The sequence below is a fragment of the Strigops habroptila genome, chromosome 5 (genome assembly GCF_004027225.2).
Source record: "Strigops habroptila isolate Jane chromosome 5, bStrHab1.2.pri, whole genome shotgun sequence".
In the NCBI taxonomy this organism is placed as follows: Eukaryota; Metazoa; Chordata; class Aves; order Psittaciformes; family Psittacidae; genus Strigops; species Strigops habroptila.
This window is the reverse complement of record NC_044281.2, coordinates 49,324,423-49,342,769: the sequence shown is the minus strand read 5'-3', so window position 1 is coordinate 49,342,769 and position 18,347 is coordinate 49,324,423. Positions and strand designations below refer to the sequence as shown.

Genomic DNA, 18,347 nt, shown 5'->3' with positions numbered 1-18,347 from the left:
CTCTTGCTGCGCTGCCGCGAGACTCTATGGTTCAGGGCACATAGGAGGCGGGGCGGCCGCGCGCCGGCCTGCCAGCTCTCGCGAGAGCGGTGATGGAAGGCGGGGGGGAGGGGCCGGGCGCGGCGCCGCTGCCGGCGGGCGGGGCCGCGGAGGGAGGGGGAGGAAGTGTCATGGCGGCGGCGGGCTCGGGCACGGGCTCCTCGGCGCGGGGCGGCGGCGGCGGCTCCTCGGCGGCGTCGCGCTGGTTCTTCAGCCGCGAGCAGCTGGAGAACACGCCGTCGCGGCGCTGCGGCGTGGAGGCCGACAAGGAGCTCTCGTACCGGCAGCAGGCGGCCAACCTCATTCAAGACATGGGCCAGCGCCTCAACGTGTATCCGAGCAGGGCCTGTGGGTCGGCGGGGCCGGGCGGGAGCGGGCCGCGCGCCGCGCTGAGGGCAGCGGGGAGCCGGGGCCGGCGGCGGGGGCCCCTTCCCGGGAGAGGGGCACCCTCCCTCCCCAGGACTCTCCTCGCTCCTTCGGCAGTCCCCGAACGGCGCTCTCGTGGAATGGAGCCGCGGCCGTGAGGCACAGAATGGGAGGAGGAGCCTCGCCGAGCCCCCGCTTCGCCGCCTTTGTCGGCGAGTGAGGGAGGCCGGGGTCGCGGCTGGCCGCGCCGGCGGCGGGTCCGTACCGAGCCGTCTGCCTGTGCTCGTGTCGGTAGCTGCCGGTGCAGGCACCTCTGAAGTACACCCCGGTTGATTGCAGGCTCGTTTTCCTTCAAACGGGCATCTCCTCGTTGGCCATTCTTAAATCTGATTTATGAGGAGAGAAAAAAAAAAAAAAAGAGATCGGCGTAAGACTAAAACCTCGAATACCTGCTGAAACAGTTGGATTGGAACAAAACAAAAGCACTCGAGACAGTATTTCAGTATATGTCGCCCAATGAGGAGTTTCCATTCAGCCGGAGTATTTTCATTCAGGGTGTTAATAGTAGTTAAGTTCTGAAGTGTTGTGTCCTTAATCCGTTTTCAGCTGAAGCCCGTATGTTGAAAGTAGTGATAGATGCAGAAAGCACGTCACTTTCAGTCCTTGTAAACAATTTTCTGAATATGAATATGTAGTGTTTCCTTAATTTAATCTTCCAGATCTCAGCTTACGATAAATACTGCAATTGTTTACATGCACAGGTTTTATATGCATCATTCCTTTACAAAATTTAATCGAAATGTAAGTATGATTTTACATGTGGTAATAATACACACGTAATTTTGGCAGTCTAACTGACAATTGTTATATTGCTTTGCTGGATTGTAAAGTTTGGTCTGTTTATAGGAATTCTTGCTTCGTGTTGGTGTTCTAGAAGGAATAACAATAATTCTTTTCAACTTTGAATTATTTTAACTGATGGCAATTAGATTGTACCTTCTGCCACCAAAATGAAAAAGTAGGCACCAACAGCAAGCAGATTTGGATGTGTGAAGAATGCATTTAGATGCTTTGAATCTGACTAGTGCTCACGTGCTGTAGTTTGAAAGGCTGATGTGTAGGAACACACATTTTTGTTAATGAAGTCGGTGGTAGTGCAAGCATGGTGTGTCAGACAATTATAATATGGTTATGTGCAGATCCATATGGATTATGTATCTGGTCTTGAAAAACAGTGTAAATTCATTTAACCAGTCTAGACTTAAGCAGCATGATGATAAGTCGTGTTAGACAAGAAAGATCTTTAAATCTGATGAGACAATGCCAGCTCTCCTGTTTTTAACCAATTAAGTAGATATGCTGGATCGGAACACAGAATATGTTATGACGAGCTGAATCCTTCAGTAAAAACACTGCCTGTGATTGAGGGACTTTGTGACAGGTGTGGAACTTGAGATACCAACTTGCAAATTTCAGGGTTTTTTTTTTTTATTTTCTTATGGCCAGTGTTGGATGTGTCAGTTAGAAACCTGATAATATTCCAGGGATTCCTGGGGGTTTGTTGTGGGGTTTGTTTTCAGGTTTTTTAAGTACTTTTAGTCGATCTTTTATACTGAATTTGCAAGAACAGTTAATAACAACGGCGGTATGTCACCAGCTGGTGAGGATGAGTTGTCTGAGATTGTGACTTTTCACAGGTCGAGACTGTGGCAGATGTTATGGTCTAGACCAGAGCAGACCTTGGTCTGTCAAGGGGGAGAATCATGCAGATCTTGCACTGTCTGAAATTTGGGCAGGTACAGAGTGGGTTACAGTGTTAATCACTCTTTTGTCTGGCATGAATTTGTTTATCACTGTTGCCTGAGCAGATGGATGCTTTATTTGGTGTGTATTCATTAGGAAATAGCTATTAGTCTGTAGGTACATTTCAGAAGTGTATTTAATTATTTTTGTGCAAAATCTGAGGCAAAACTCAAACTTCCAGCAAGCTTGTTACCAACACTGCGGTGTTATAGGGTTTTATGTAAAAAAAGCTAAGTGTTTGAGTACAACTTGAGCTAAGTGTGCATAAGCCTGAAACACTTTAACTGGGAGAAATCTATAATGTAGGTTTTGTTTGTGTGGTGACAGAGAGCTCAGAGTATTGAATGGATATACATATAAATCAAAATGTACTTCCCTAAAATAGTTTTCTGGTTTTAGAGCAAGATTAGCACACATGAGGATCAAGTTCCAGCAGGCTTTGTGGTGGAATATGCTCTTTGAAAGTCCTTCTGTAATATATCAAGTGAAGGCAGTAAAGCAGTTGTTCCACCTCTGCTCCCTCTGTGTACCGGCTCATGTAGCAGGAACCTGTAGCCAGTGGAAGAGGATCAGGTGAGGCATCCAAAGTTTTTGTGCCTGTGATGGTTTGCAAACTTGATACAGGCAGAGCTGCTTGGAGTGAAGAGCTCGCTCTGTGTAGAACTGCTGTAGCTGGGGCTTGTGTTAGATGTATTGCGTTAGATGTATTGCCTGCTAGGTTACTGTTTGTACTGCCATCTGGGAATCTAGGGTAGAGTTAGGTAGCAAGAAGCTTCAGCTGCTCTGGGTTTTCACTAGACAGTGGAAAACGCTGGTCACTTGGAACTGGAAGCACAGTAGTATTTGGATATATAGTGGTCTTGTTATGAAAACTCTGTCTTAAGTTACGTTTATGAATCTTAAAATTCACAAGTAAGCTATCTAATCGCTGAGTGCCATGGAAACTGCAGCTATTACGAGAGGGGGAAAGTACATTGGTAAATTAATTCTTAGGTAATACTATTGCAAGTGTGCTGCAAGATAGCACTTGGTAGTACAGATTCCTGCTGAATTACCTTGTGTAATTCTTGGTGAGCGTAGGACCAGACAGCAGCTCTGTGTGCAAATGAATGTTCTTATTTTTCTATAGGGTAAAGAGGAGTGGTCTTAAAGTGAATGTGAGTCACTTTTAAAATACTTCCAAAGCATCTGGTGGGCTCTCTGTAGAGAAGCAAAAGCCAAGGAGCGTAATAAATACTTAATATAAAATCTCCAGAGTACTTGGCAAGCCAAAAAATGTAACACTGTTAATCCACTGCAAGAAGAAACTAATCCTGAGAAATTAAATAGTGAGGTACTGGCAGTCTTGAACTAAGACATAGCTAACATTTTTGACAGTATATAGAGTATATCTCTAATATTTCTTTGCTGTGTGCATGTAGTGATGTTTGTCCATGGCAAGAAGGAATCTGAAGGCTGGGGCTAGAAAATTAGATGGCCATTAGTCAGAATGCCTTATGATGGCCAGCTGAAAAAATATAGCCTTTGTTTTCTTGCTTTATTGGTAGGTTAATGTTTTTAGGCAAGTAATAAACACTTGCATGGGTAATTGCTGGGTTGTACAAATACACACGTCTGTCTTACATTTAAGTCACGTGTACTTAATTGTTAATAAACAGGTCTTCTAGTAGAAGGTCGTTTACTTACTAGCTGTTTTCTAGTTCTTTATTTTTTTTTCTTCAGTGTTATTGCTAAACCATTTTAGAGGCATTCAAGATTTGTGAACAGGCAACAGAATTCCCAACAGCATCTTCAATCTGTAGAGCCACAGGGGTGCACATAGCAGTTAATGTAGTCTGAGTTCATTCTGAATGCATTACATTTACTGCTTTAATGACCAAATAGCCCTATTTTTGCAAAGTTACTGTGGGTTAGCAAGTAGCTTTTGAATTGCAGGGGGCTATCTACTAAGTGCATACATTTAGGTGCAAAGAAGAATGTATTGAGGTTTTGCAGTCAAAGCAGGTTAAGACCTTGCAAGGTTGCTGTTCCCTAGTAATGGGGTGGAAACTTGCTTTACTGATACTAGTGAGCAGAATTAGGTGCCCTGACTACTGATTTTCCCTCGCCATGCAAATGACATTTCAGGAACTCCTGTGAATTTCCTCAGCAGTAGTACAAATTATTCTTTTTACATTACCGTTGACAAGGGCATAGTAACTTTGGTTCACTGAGTATAAAGTTAGTCAGTACTAGTATCGGGGTGGGAAGGGAGCTTGCTGGCTTTTTATAGGAAATCCTAGCCTAACTTGGACTTTAAGATATCTTGAAAATTAAAATTCCTCTGGAAATACCGTTTTTGTAGTACTTAGTGTGTTTGATGCTATTCTATAGCAAATACCTCTTTTAGAGTCTTATTCTTCAGTACACTGCGATTTGAAGAACAGAGAAGGGGGGAAAATCCTTGGTATGCTGGAAATGAGAGGTAAGGCATCCAAAGCGTAGCTGTATTTTTAAATATAATCCTTAGAAATGCCCTGTGGAATACCAAACAACCAGTTGAACATACACTTGTTGATCTCAAGGGGTTTTTTGTGTGATGTGCAGTGGAACTTTATGTGAAGTGCCTAAAGAAGGCTGCAGGAGGGATTTTTTCCGTGAAGTGCAAGGTTGGTGGGTTGTGTGGAAGGCTTCCTATCCTTCTGTATTCCCTTCTTGCTTCTCGTGCCCCATCCAGATTGCGGTATTGAACAGTTGACTTTGCAGTTATGCAAAGTTCTTGAAACTTCCACAATACACCTCAAGTTTTAGTGAGGCTGTTTGGGCACTTCAGTTCTGGTTTTGATCTTGCAATTTAACATAGTTGCTTTTTTTATGCAATGTGGGCTCCTGGCTATAATTAAAAAAAACCCCAACCTTGCAACTCCTTCTGTTCACACTCGAAAACCTGTATCACAGACTGGAACCACTTAAAATCTTAAGCTAATTTGTATCAAGTCTAAAACATACTAATATTGGTGTTAAAAGGGGAGGGACTCCACAGAAAATGTGCTGCAGCTGTATTCTGAGATAATTCTGAATGCCTTCATTATAACAACACTTTTTGCAATATGTCTTGTACTTTTTAAGTAAAAAAGGACTTGTATCGCACCAGTAATACTTGCTGTATAATGCTCCTGGACTGTGATAATAAGGCTCTTATGTTTTGGTTTTTCTCTTTCAGTGGGACTTGGCTTCTGCAATTCTCAGATAGTAAAAAACTGGGATTTCATAAATCACGTGTGATGTTCTGAAGATATTTCTCAAAAGCTTAGAGTATTTTGGGTGCATGGTAGATAACTTCTTTGAATTATTTAGGTTTATGTCAAATGCAGATGTTTATAGGCAGGAAGCTCATGGTTTTGTCAAGTCTGTGCCTTTAATTTTACTTCTTTATTCTGCTTTGCTTTTTCTGCTATTTTTGAGAATTGGAAAGGAATGAAAGCATTTGAGTAACTTTGCCAGTTATACACTTAGCAGGTGTGCTGTCTTCACAGAGGACTGTATGCATGCCAAATCTGAAATTTTATTAGGATGTCTATTTTCCTGAATAAATGCTATGGAAGACAAAAATACCAACCTGCTCTAAACTGGGAATGAAAACCCTTGCCCTAGACAAGACAGAGACCTGAAATTCTTTGGCCAGAAGCCAATGCTGCTTTTTTTTTTTTGTTTAAGGAAATAGATACTTGGAGTGGACATAGATTTCTGATGAACCGGAGTTAAGTGCCAGTTAATCAGTTTGATTTAAATCAACCACCAAAACTGTGCTTTATGTAAGTTCTTGGAGATCAGGAATTGAGTGGAGACTTCTTGGCCAGAATAGATCTGTTTCAGTAAATTGGAAGATAACCTGAAGTCAGTCTGATGCAGAAGATGCTTTTTTGGAATGAAGTAAAACTTCAGTGCAGTCAGACATATGATAATAGTGAGAGAGAATTTGCTGATGATTCAATCGTGCAGTTACTGGTGGCTTGGTTTGGAGAATGTCTCTGTGAAATGGAAATATTTCCAGTCATGGTAATTGTTGGAAGTTAATTTTTTCAGAAAGGTGAATTGTGAAAATTCCATGTATGTTTAACTATACCCACAAACTACCTAGAAAGAGACCTTGTGTTGGGATGTGTTTGAATTAACTTGCACACAAAGCTAGAACTGTAGGGTCTGAATGCAGGTACTTGGGTGTGACACTTGGTGGGGACAGTAAGGCTAGAGAGGTGGAGAGAACAGCAGGGAGCAACAGTTCATCGCTCACAGTGCGGTTGATTTTGTTCTTGTTCAGCCCAGCAGTAAGGCATGGCTGCAGGTTACTGACTGAATATCTGTTTTGTGATCCTGGGAGGATGGAAAGGATCTTCTATTTATTGTCTGTTAAAGCTTCTTCCCATCATCCATTTAATTTCTATTCTATATACTTCATGATTTAACTTACCTTCCTTGGTGATTTCAGTGCTGTGCCTTAGTTTTCACTCCATGGTGGTCAGCCTCATTGTTTAAAAAAATAAAACTGAACCAGTTCTAGTCTCTCTGGTGCCCTCCATTAATGCCTCTGCCTCCTTGTTTCTGTTGTCCATTTCCTCTTGTCAAACTTGTTTGTTCATAACTCTGTTGATTCTTAAACATTCCCAATTTCCTTTCTTCTCTGTCATTCATGTTTCTCTGGCTTCCTGGCTCCGTCTCCTAATCTGTTTTTTCCCAGAAGCTCAGGATTATGTCTGAGAAACTAATCCTTCCTCTTAGGCTGGCCCTGGTGCAGGAGGTGCTGGCCTCAAACACGTTCCTCAGTTATGCCTGCCCTAAGTCATTAAAGCACACTGGGCTTAGATGGATGAAACAAATGTAAATGAGAGATTTGCCTTGGTTCTTGCATTACTGGGCTGGAGTGAGGTTTGTCTGCCCTGTGAAATATCCTTTATGTGGCCTGCGTATGTTGGTTCATTCATGTGTTGCTACTGTGTATCATCTGCGTCTTCTGGCACTTCAAAGCTGTTGATACTGTAGCTTTCTGAACTCCAGAAAGCCTTTGTATCACATTCAATGTTCAGAAGTTTATCTCCCAGCATAAGTGAGACTTATTTCAAACAGTATGTCCCTAGCAAAGGGAATTTCTACCAGAATTTTGCATCGTTACTTCAGGTGATGTGGATAGGGACTTCTCTCAAAAATCATCAGAAGTTTTAAATGACAGTGTTAATATGGCTTTGTTCAGCAACACCTGACTTCAGGTTTTTGTTTCATTCATTGGTAAAGCTTAAATTACAAGCTTCTTGAAAAGAAAGCAGTTCTTTTGTCTCCTTTGTGGAAGGATTTGTTCCCTGTGACTTGGTTTGGGTGGTTTAGTATTTTTTAGCATACTAGATTTCTTCATGGCATATTTCTTAGCATCAAAGGATATCACCTTCCCAGGGTGTCAGTTTTCGTCTAGTCTGCCAACTTAGAAGTTTTACTTAAGATCCAAGTGGACATTTCAAAGTAATTTAAGGAGACAAAAAGTGCTCCCTCGATATACTGGGAAGCTCCAGAAGTGTCATTGCTTAAATGTTCAATGCTAACTTGCTGCAGTTTTTCACATGCTGCAAATTTTTATACCAAATGTTCCATTTTGGCATAACAGAGGGCTGCTTGCTGACCTCCCCCCCCACAAAAAAACCCTCACTCCAGGGGGGAGTATGACTGCTCTTCAGTTCATTCAGTTTAGTTCTATTTGGGCATTGAATGAGAAATCCAATACCTGCAGTGCTTACACTGTGCACTAATTGAATACTCAACAAGCAGCTATTTCGATCCCTGAATAAATGCTTTATACTGGCTTAAATTTAACCAGTTTAATCTGCATGAAGATTTCTGATGTCATCTTCATTCCTGTTTAACATGGGCAATTTTTGCATACAGAGAGAACCCTGATTCTTTATGATCTGTATTTATGTATGTCAGTTGTTCTAGCTGACAATGAGGCATCAAAACTACTTTATAGTGAACTCCTAGGTGATACTGAAATGCTAATGGGTGCTTTGCTGCTGGCTTGTGACACCTAGAGTTTTATAAAGTTTTTCTTCTTTAAATGTAATTTGCAGTCTTTATTATAACTGGTGTTTTATGAACCCTTGTGCTTTGTTCTCCAGATGCTGCTGGGTATATAGTAAGGTTTCTAAGAGTAAGCTTTTACTTATGCAACCAGAGTTTATGTAACAAGCTGCTTTTATTAAAGTTCTCTGCAAAGTTTCTCGCTTTTTAGGAGAATCAAATGCTAGCAGATCTTTTACCGAAAAGACGGTGTAATGGCTCCCTACTGTGCAAGAAATTGGGTGAATTTTATCGCAAAGTATATTTAACTTGAAACAGCCTGTTCTAGTGTGACTAAATCTTCTGAACTAAATCTGTTCTTTTTATGTTGAACTAGAATTAGTTTGACCTCAGACATCTTACTCACAAATGTAATTTAACATATATGCTACTCCCTCCCTGTGCTGTCGAGTGGATTACATCAGTTCTAAAATAAACCGTGACTACTTATTTTGTGTTGCCTTGCATGATTTCAGAACTGTTAAAAACAATAAATAAACAGAAAAAAATCCAACTTCTTAAACCTTTTCTAACTACTAGTTTAGACTGTCCATAAAAATTGAAGTCCTACTTGTAAAAAGTTTGAATAAGTACATGTATGTTTTGGGTTTGGTTTTTTTTTTTCAGATAATATCTCCTACAGCATTGTTTTTGGCTGCAAAAGTGGAAGAACAGCCACGGAAACTTGAACATGTTATTAAAGTGGTAAATGCCTGTCTTCATCCTCAAGAGCCGCAACTGGATACAAAGAGTGATGTAGGTGGAAGTCATGGGTTTACAGATAATCAGATGACACTTCATCTAATGATACGTTGTATTGTCTCGACTGGATTATTGCTGTCTGCGAACTAGAAAAAAAAACCCTTATTTTTACACCATTGAAGTCTTTCGTATTACCCAGTATAACTTACTTAAGTCTCAAAGATTTGTGTTATGAAACTTGAAGAGATTATTTCATCTTGAACTTGCATTAGTTTTAAGAAGTGAGAGGTTTCATGCATGGTTCCGTAAGTCACACAGTTTGTGCAGAGAGGAGTTCAGGACACTGTTTGTCTTGGCTAGAGGCTCATTGCACCGTTATCTACATTCAGTTGTCTGCTGCTGCCTCTGCTACATATTGGTCTTCCCTTCATTTGCCAAAGTTTGTACAGCTTCCACAGACTTTATAGTTCATATATTCTTTCCTGAGATGATTCATCCTGAAGCAAAACATAAGAGGAAGTACTGTGGAAATGCACTGGAGTTGTTCAGCTTGAAGGTCAGGCTGAGCTTGTTATACCCTGCTGGACCTCAGCTGACATAGAAAAGTATTTGAGCACCTTTGCTATGCTCCCAGCTCTCGGAATGAGGTGTATATGTGTGTGTGGGTATATATATATATATGTGCGTTTGAGCCTGCTTGCTAAACGCAGGCCAACTGAGTATATCCAGCTGTACTTTAACGTACCTGTAAAATGGATAACTGCCTAGAGATACTTGAGTGGATTTTCACTGGCAAGCCTTAGTAAATCTTGCGGCACCCCACCTCCCACCCCCCTGAAATTTTTTGCTGGAATAGATTTTATAAGATCCAGACTAAAGAAATCTTATTGTGAAAGATGTTTAGGCTGCTTACGCAGGTAGAAGAAAGTATTACCTCAGTAAAGTATTGGAGTTGTTGGTTTTAACTGGCCTGGGTAGTGGTCTCAACTTGTGTTGCTAGTACCAGTGTTTGAATAGGAAGAGTATAATTAAACTCTTGAAACAATACATAACTACATCTTGACCTGTTTTCTTATTTGTTTCAGGCATACCTTCAGCAAGCCCAAGAGCTGGTTATACTTGAAACAATAATGCTTCAAACTTTAGGTATGTCTTTCTAAATATCTCCTGTGCAGCCAACTTACTGTGAGAAAGTAATGGCACCCAAGTAACTGGATTTTTTTATGTGCTGTTGGTACACTAGAATTCTACTATTTTGCATACAACTTCTGACCTGTGAATTTAGTTTTTATATTAGCAGTTCTATTGTGTTCATTTAGGGTTAAAAAAAATAAAAGGCATATCTGTACTTGTAAATGGATGTTTCTGACAGCTTGATGGAGTAGAAGTGTACACCCTTCCAGGCAGATTTTACTCCAAAGTAGTAACTACCTTGGTATTTCTTCATATGAGGTAACATGTTATACCATGTTAGCTGCGTATGTGTTCTGAAACAACTGGGAGGAGCTTTATACCAAGTGCTTTTCCCCATTTTGCCTCTCCATAGAACATTACATAATTGAGCAGGATTGCTACCTCTTAACATCACAAGTCATAGTGTAACCATTTAATGGATTCAGGTGATTCCAAAATTTGAAATGGAATGTTCTGATAAGAAGCTCTTATGACTTTTAAGTAACCTAACTAGAGGTAATTACAGCTGAGCAAGCCTGAGAACACTGACTTACTCAGATATTCTTAAATATCACTTTGAGTGTGTTGTTTGACCTCGTTCTTAAAATAGTCTCATAAACAAAGAAAAGTTTAAGTCACTGACCTACAAATTGACTTAATTTGTAATTTCATAGGTGCAACATGTTTAAGTCCCAGAAATCGGTGATTGAAGTGCATGTGCACACACACGCTTTTACTGACACCTTAATGTACTAGAAACTGTTCAGATATGTTCGACTTTAAAAATACAGTAACTTCCAGGGTTCCAGGGTTTACTTTGGATTTTTTTAGCTGTTGGTCAGTATAAATGTGAGCACAGATTTCACTGTTTTGTGTGAGCCCCTGCCCTTCTGCTTGGTATTTGGGGCTGTGAGGAGGGGTGGCAGGTGGTATTTTGTAGCTGCATCAGGGTTATATATATATGTATGTATGTATGTACATAAAATATATATATAAAATATATATATATAAAATATACAAAATATATATAAGACTTGAGATTACTGAAGGAATGTTTTACTAATTGATCTTGAAGTGGTTCTACCATCTCCTGTTCAAAAGTACAAAAGGGTGCAGAATAAAAGGCACTTAAATAGTGTTACTTGATCTGTAGTGCAGAGGCTTAGCAAGCAAGTATTTTAGGACTGGGGGGAAACAAAAGGGGTTTGGGTTTTTATTTTACAGATGCAAATGTATAATTCTAAAATGTATTCATAACCCTTCAGGTTTTGAGATTACCATTGAACATCCACACACAGATGTTGTGAAATGTACGCAATTAGTGAGAGGTCAGTGACTTTTAACGGCTTCTGTAAGTCCTTTTTTACCTTTCTAGTAAAATGTGGTGTTATTTTTCTAATATGATCTTTACTAACTATGTTATCCAAAAAGTTTGTTTAAAGCTAATTACTAAAAGCTTCATCTTAACCTTTAGAGTCTGATAGAGTCCGGATCTCTGTCCTTTGTAATTTTTTTGCTTTCTTTAGCTTTGATTTTAATAATGTCTGTTCTGCGTTTTCTCAAATGTCAGAAACAGTTAGTAGCTGAATAGCCTACTGCTTAGTATTGTTGTGGGTTGATTATTTTCACTCTGAAGTAGTTTTACCAAGTGAAGCTTAGACTGCACGTTTGTTGATGGCTAATGCTTGCTTTTTGTTTTAGCAAATCTTTTTAGGTAATGAAGAGAGGGATAAAGAGAGTGCATAGTAGGTCTGCTATCACATGCAAATACTTAAAGATGTGACTAATTGTTTTTCTGGAGCAGGGTGTACTTACTATTTTGGGTGGTAGCACAAAGCCCCAAATCTTTTGTTAAATAATCATATCCTCTGACTTGTATGGAGCTCATTAATGTGACTCTGGCCAGAAACCTATTTAGTTCTTTAACATTTTTTGTTGTGTTTTGGCACACCTTTAATTCTTAAATTGGTTTCCTTTGGAGCTTTAAAAAAATTAAAAAAAAATAGGAATCAGTTGTAAAAGCACCTAGTAAAAGCTTTTCACTTTTTTTAATGAAGGAACATAATTAGTGTTTGGAAATGCTTAGACCATGGTTGTTAGTCATTAGTTGGCTTTGCAGTGAAAAATGTGAAGTTAAGTGCTTCAAAGGTTTTTTGTTGTGGGTTTTCCCTCCTTCCCCCCCCATAAAATATAGGAAGGTTAGGTACAACTTAATCACATTAGAGTTACTAGAGAACAAATTTAGTTAGAATTAAAGTTTTTGTTTGAAGGAAAGGTCTCTCATTTTAAAGTAGCTTACTGGTATAGTGTCTTCAGAGTTTGATTCTGAGCAGGACCAGTGCTGTTACTTATTTGCATATAATGTAGCTTTATTGCTATTCTTGCTATAAGGTAATGATTCTTTGTTCTATGTCCAGATTTGGTTGTGACTCGGTGCATAAGTTTAATTGCACCTGAAGTCTCAATAGTCTGCATCAGCAGCCCTGTAGGGTTTTACCTTGGATTTTTTTAGCTGTTGGTCAGTATAAATGTGAGCACGGATTTCACTGTTCTATGTGAGCCCCTGCCCTTCTGCTTGGTATTTGGGGCTGTGGGGAGGGGTGGCAGTTGGTGTTTTGTAGCTGCATTAGGATTTCAATATTAGCAAATGTATTTGACTTGAGCCTACTAGGAGGAAAGCATACTGCTACACAAACATTACTTCTTTTAGCCAAGGGCAGATACCCCTCTAAGTTCAGCTTTTTCCTTTGTATACTACTTCTGTGTACTGACAAAATTCGTACATTGAAGGTACATGCTGATTTTTAACTTTGACTTTTTAAAGCTAATATTAACGTCAGCAGAGATTAACAAACTACTTAGAATTCTAAAATTATACCAAGTCTTGAAATCTGACGACTCCAGTGAGGGCTGAAATCCATGTACCTCAAGGACTGGTGCAAAGTGAATGTAATATTGCTGAAGCTTGAAAACCTGCTCACCTCAGTAGGTGTGCTCCTTGGTATGTGTGTACACAAATGGGATTCTTACCAGCCTATGCCCCTCCTAGGGGTTCCCAGGCTGTGAACACAGGACTGGAGTACCTCATATTAAAAAAATAGAAAACAAAAAAAACAAAAACAAAAAAAAAAAAACCCCAAAAAAAACCCAAGGAAAAAAACCAAAAAAAAAAAAAAAAAAACCAAAAAAAAGGAAAAAAAAAAACCAAACCCAAATTAATCCATAAATTAAAAACATTGAGCATGAAATCTGTAGTCCTGCATGCAAGTCAAGCAAGTAGAGAATAATCGCCATGGAACATGAGTCATGTATTGAGTGAATAAAGAGATGGGCTTGTGGGCACATGATCTTCAAAGATGTGGGGGTATGATTTTAGTTCTCTATCTCTTAACATCTATTTATTGGATAGCGTGGTGTTGTGAGTAGGTGCAACACTTAGATCTCAAGTCCTGAAGCTTTCAAAATGTATCTGAAACTTGTCAGTGTTAAACCTTCAGTGCTAAAGGGATTCACTGGGAAGTTAATGAAATCCAAGGTTGCTTCAACCAGTTCTGGTAACATGTCTTCTTGGACAAAAAGCACTATTTCAGAAAAGCAGAAATACATTTCTTATTAAACATGATGAACTTATCCAGGACTGTTTTGATTAGAACCTCCAACCCTATGTTCAGGGAGAGAAGGAAGGGAGGAATGTAATAGGGCTATTTAAGTATCAAGAGAGGCAGCAAGGTTAGCTGAGTTATGCAGGTATACTAAAGATTTCGCCTTAGCATGTGTGCACTGAGTTGCCACGTGGTGAGAAGACACCCTTTTGCTGCCTAAACTTAAGTGGCTAAGAGGATGGCTGATTCTCTGTATCACTTTTTGTTGTTGTGCATCCAGCATAATGTGCTTTATGCTGTCACTGTTACCTGTATTAATCTGTAAGCTTCCCCTTTTAAAAACAAAATGGAAAAAGAACAAAAACCAAACCAGGTTCTGTTGACGGTGGTGCTCAAGAGATTCAGCCAAGTCCTTTGTCAGAAGACTGTCTAGTCTTGTAGTGACATACCAGAATCAGTTGCTGGAAGCTGAAGATGAACTAGTAAGTGGGAATTGGTGCAAATAAACATAATCATTTCGACGTGCAAGTAAAGAAAAATTTGAATTCGTCATCTCTAAGATTGAAAGCCTTTCTGAAGGTAGTGTTAGACATCACAGATCATTGTAGATAAAGGGTGACTGGATGGATACATGACTCATAACGCTCAGGTGTAAAGTATCTAATTATTTCTTCTGGTTTTCAAAGATTCATGGGTTGATGAAATTGTTCCATCTTTTCAGTTTGGTCAGTATAGTAGACAAGGAGAATGGGCTCAGTCTTTTTTCTGCACCATTCTTCCTCAGTGTCAAGAGACTGAGAAGAGGAGACAGGACCATCATTCCTTAGGATCCCACAGGTCCTCTAAGGAATCTGGAGGCAGTGGATCTGTGAAGGCTTGTCAGCAAGCTTCAACCAAGGATGGTTGGTGCTGAAGAGAGAAGAAAAAGAAAATAAAAACAAAAAACCCAACACTAAAAACTGTCCTGGTGTCAAACTACCTTACTGGCTTGAATGCTAGTTCAGTGATCTGCAAACTGCCCTAGTGCTGAGACCATGGCATGGTCCTCTTCAGCTCTGGTGCAAATTGGTTTGTTCCCAGCCTGCTTCTCATGGAACTTGAAGAGGAGGAATCTGTGTCCTCATCTCCGTCTCAGGAAGTCTTCAGTCATTCCTTTTTCTGTGTTGGTACACAACCTTCTTTTGGAACTGAAGATTGGATCCCAAGGATTCTAGGATTGTTCTCACTACTCTGCAGGTTATCAGGTATCTTGAACACCCATGATCCTTATTAATCTTTTGTGGAAATAGCACTGTCAGATTCCTCAAACGTACCGTAGTGTCTGTGTGCACAGGTGCCGTTGCTTAAATCGGGCTGATAAAGTCAGCAGAAGAGGAGATGAAAATGAGTCAGCTTTTTCGGAGGGTATTCTTATGAGGAAAATGTAAATCTTAGTATACTAAGTGGTGTGGAAGGACCTTAAACAGCAGCTGCACTCCAGCAGCGCTACAGGCGGCCTTCGCATTTTGAACTTTCACCTTGGGATTTTACAGGCCTGTTCCCGAGGTTTAAATATTTTCAAGAAAGCAAAGCCACCAGGACTGCTCAGACCTGAATGCCTGCACCACGGCCTCCTCCAGCCCTTTCCAGATACAACAGGCATCCACCAGCATTCCTCTATTCAGAGCCTTTTTCTTTTTGCCTAGAAGGACCTCAGCAAGCTTTCTTCTGATGCAGACTGGCTTATCTGCAGTCCCCTCTTTCTGGGGAATGTTGTCTGTATGTTGTCAGGGTCCTAGGCATAGCCAGCTACCACCTTCCTAAGGGTGACTTGGCAATCGCATTTCCATGATTATCTCAAGATCCAAGATAACCTGGTGTTGAAGAAAAGACTCAGAATTGGAACCGGTTGAATTGTGTGGCTACGCCCAATAAAGAGCATTTTGGTTTCCACTGGGAATTTCTTGGAGACAGTAGCCTTTGGGAAGGTGTGTTGGACAGCAACTCCTGTTTCAAAAATCTTGATTACTACTTTAGCAATCCCCTGCCTTATGGTTGCTTCTGCTGCAGTAAGACAGGGTGGGTGTTTTAAATCACGCCTGAGTGATAACTTACAGAATTGATTATTAATGGCTGGCATCATAGTCATCAGTCCTGCAGCTTGTAAGTTATGACAGAGAAGCTCTGCTGGCTTGTTTTGGCCTCTGCTTCAAGGTTATGTTCATTTGGAGGTGCGCTTTCCACCACTATAAAGGAAAATGTAGGAACCAAAATTCATGAGCTTTAATTTTAGTGATAGATTCTGCTAAACCAAAGCTGTCCTAAATGTAAGAGAAGAGTTTGGAATGGATGTTTTCAGTTGTGCCTTGTGTTACCATAGGCTTTAGTTGTGAGCTGAAATTCCTTGCTGGTTTTAGCAATGATGATTATTTAGCTGTAAATAAGTTGAAACCTTATCATACTGCTTGTAGTATAGGTAAGGTATTTAGCACATTAATTTTTGATTGAGGCTAAAATGTGTGTTTCAAGATGTGATTCTTTTTTTCCAGGTATGTGTGTTGATTTACTCAACTTTCAAGCTGATGTTAAATAGAAGTTTTCTGGCATCTGCTTTTCTTCCTTGTTCTAAAGGCACATTTCAGTGAGAGTTAGAGATGCTTTTTGGTCCAGTCCCTTAATTCAAACCTGTTGTCACTTTACAGAATATAGAAATCATTGAAGAGCCTTTAAACATTACTTTGAAAAATGAAGAGCAAGACATCAATATCAGTCTTATTCAACCCTTCTGTGTTTTCATTTGTTTTGTTACAATAGTCTCATTTCACTTTTTCTGTTTAGTAATGCTGCCTTACATTTTTGTGATGGGAGGGAGAGGAGAAGGTTGATCTCCATGTAATCTGGCATGCAATTACCATTATCGTTTGCAAACTAAATATTATTGTATAACACTGTCACATCCTCAGTTCACCTTTTGATTATTATGGATTAGTAGAACTTGTGTACAGGAACAGATCCTGTTCCCTTGCTACTTTCACATTCTTCTCGGATGATGGCACTGCCTGGCTGGGTAGTGTGAAAACAAATCTGATTTGTACTTCTTGGCAATCGTTAGAAATTAAACCACACCTTTAATACACCTTTTAAAAACTGAATTTGCAAAGCCATTGCAGGCTTTCTCAACCTTTGTGGAAAGATTCTTATTAAAGTAAAAGTTTAACAATATTCCTTTGACATGAAATTCAACAATGCGCTTTCTGCAGGTAGCACTGGTTTCAAGTGATAGTGTCAAAGTCAGAATTCAATGAAGGCTGCGTTCAATCTTCAGTTAAACCCCTTGTGCCCAGCTATTCCATTATATGCATGTTACAGTAAGTTCTACTTGAGTGAGGAGCGTTGGGGTCAGTGCTGGAGGGCTGCAACAGCCGAAGCCATTAGCTTTTCCTTTCTGGCACGCTGCAGTCTTGTGTGGTTTTTTTAGCTTGACTGTAACTAAATGAAGTTGTTTATTTCCTATTGAAGCTTTGCCATAGGTTAAATAAACATGGAACAAAATGTTCCGAGTACGGTGCTCTTAATTAAATTAATTTAATTTTTTTACCACCTAGCTTGGGAGCTTGCTATGGAGTAGGGCTTTGGGGAGAGATGTGGCTGTTTGGGGGGAGGTGCTGGGGGGTGGAGGGGTGTTCTCCCACTATCCTGCTGTGCTCCTCTCCAAGAGCAGAACACGCACTGTGCTGTGAATTGGCTTTTACTGACTGCCTTGCTGCAGTCCAGGGTTGTGCTAAGGGTCTTCTGTTACTGAGGGTGGGAAGCAGGGCTGCCTAGAAGAGCCCGCACTCGTGTGTGAGGTGTTTGTGGGGTAGATAAGCAAAAGGAATCTGTTCTGTGGGTTGTACAGGGGATGCTCAGCGAGTGGATTGGCCGGTCCATCTCCAGTTACCAAATATAATGGCCTCTTTGGTATCTCAGAAATGATTATTTTAAAAGCTAGTTAGCTACATTCAGATCAGTTCTGTGGAAATACCAAGTGGTGCTTTTTGGAAGGTAAAACTGCTTTAATTTTGGAGTGAACCTGACAAGTTAGCACAGATCTTTAATCTCTCCATTTTTCTTTTCTTACAGCAAGCAAGGATTTGGCACAGACATCCTATTTCATGGCTACCAACAGGTTGTTATCCTGAACCTCTTTGTTGCACTGTTGTAGCACACTATAGCTTCCTTTACTGCAGGGCCCCCTACATGTGTCTTACCCTTGTTGCAACAGGAGACTGGGCCATCTACAGTGGTGGTACCTTCCTGTTTGCAGTGCGGTGTATTGTACAAGGGCCTGATGGCACAGAGGGGTTAAATGCACAATGAGAAGTGTAGTGGTGCTTTCTGATGACATTTTTCTCGATTGTGAGTGCATAAGTCTAAAATTGGTAGCCTGAATAGCAGCTAAAGATTACAAAACTTAACCTAGAAATCCGAGCATCTTGGTAAGTACAAAACTATTTCTAGTTTACACTTGTAGTTAATGGCAGTTTTCTCTTAACTTTAAATATATTGATCCAATCTTAACTTATAAAATTGTAGTGGGCCTAAGATCTTTTCAACTAGCTG

The 18,347-nt window shown here is 40.2% G+C and overlaps 1 protein-coding gene across 11 annotated transcripts in view; it reads left to right on the top strand.

Annotated features, from left to right (window-relative positions):
* Window positions 1-92: 92 nt before the first annotated feature.
* Window positions 93-18,347, top strand: part of CCNT2 (cyclin T2) — a 24,800-nt gene continuing 6,545 nt past the window's right edge. Inside the window, exons 1-7 of one of the 11 annotated variants that reach the window (XM_030486311.1) lie at window positions 149-370; window positions 1,125-1,206; window positions 2,608-8,531; window positions 8,917-9,045; window positions 10,077-10,137; window positions 11,430-11,492; window positions 17,868-17,913. In XM_030486311.1, the coding sequence (XP_030342171.1) occupies window positions 8,505-8,531; window positions 8,917-9,045; window positions 10,077-10,137; window positions 11,430-11,492; window positions 17,868-17,913 (326 nt within the window). In that variant the 5' untranslated portion in view covers window positions 149-370; window positions 1,125-1,206; window positions 2,608-8,504. The other 10 variants (XM_030486313.1, XM_030486306.1, XR_003991438.1 and 7 more) reach the window with 10 other exon arrangements.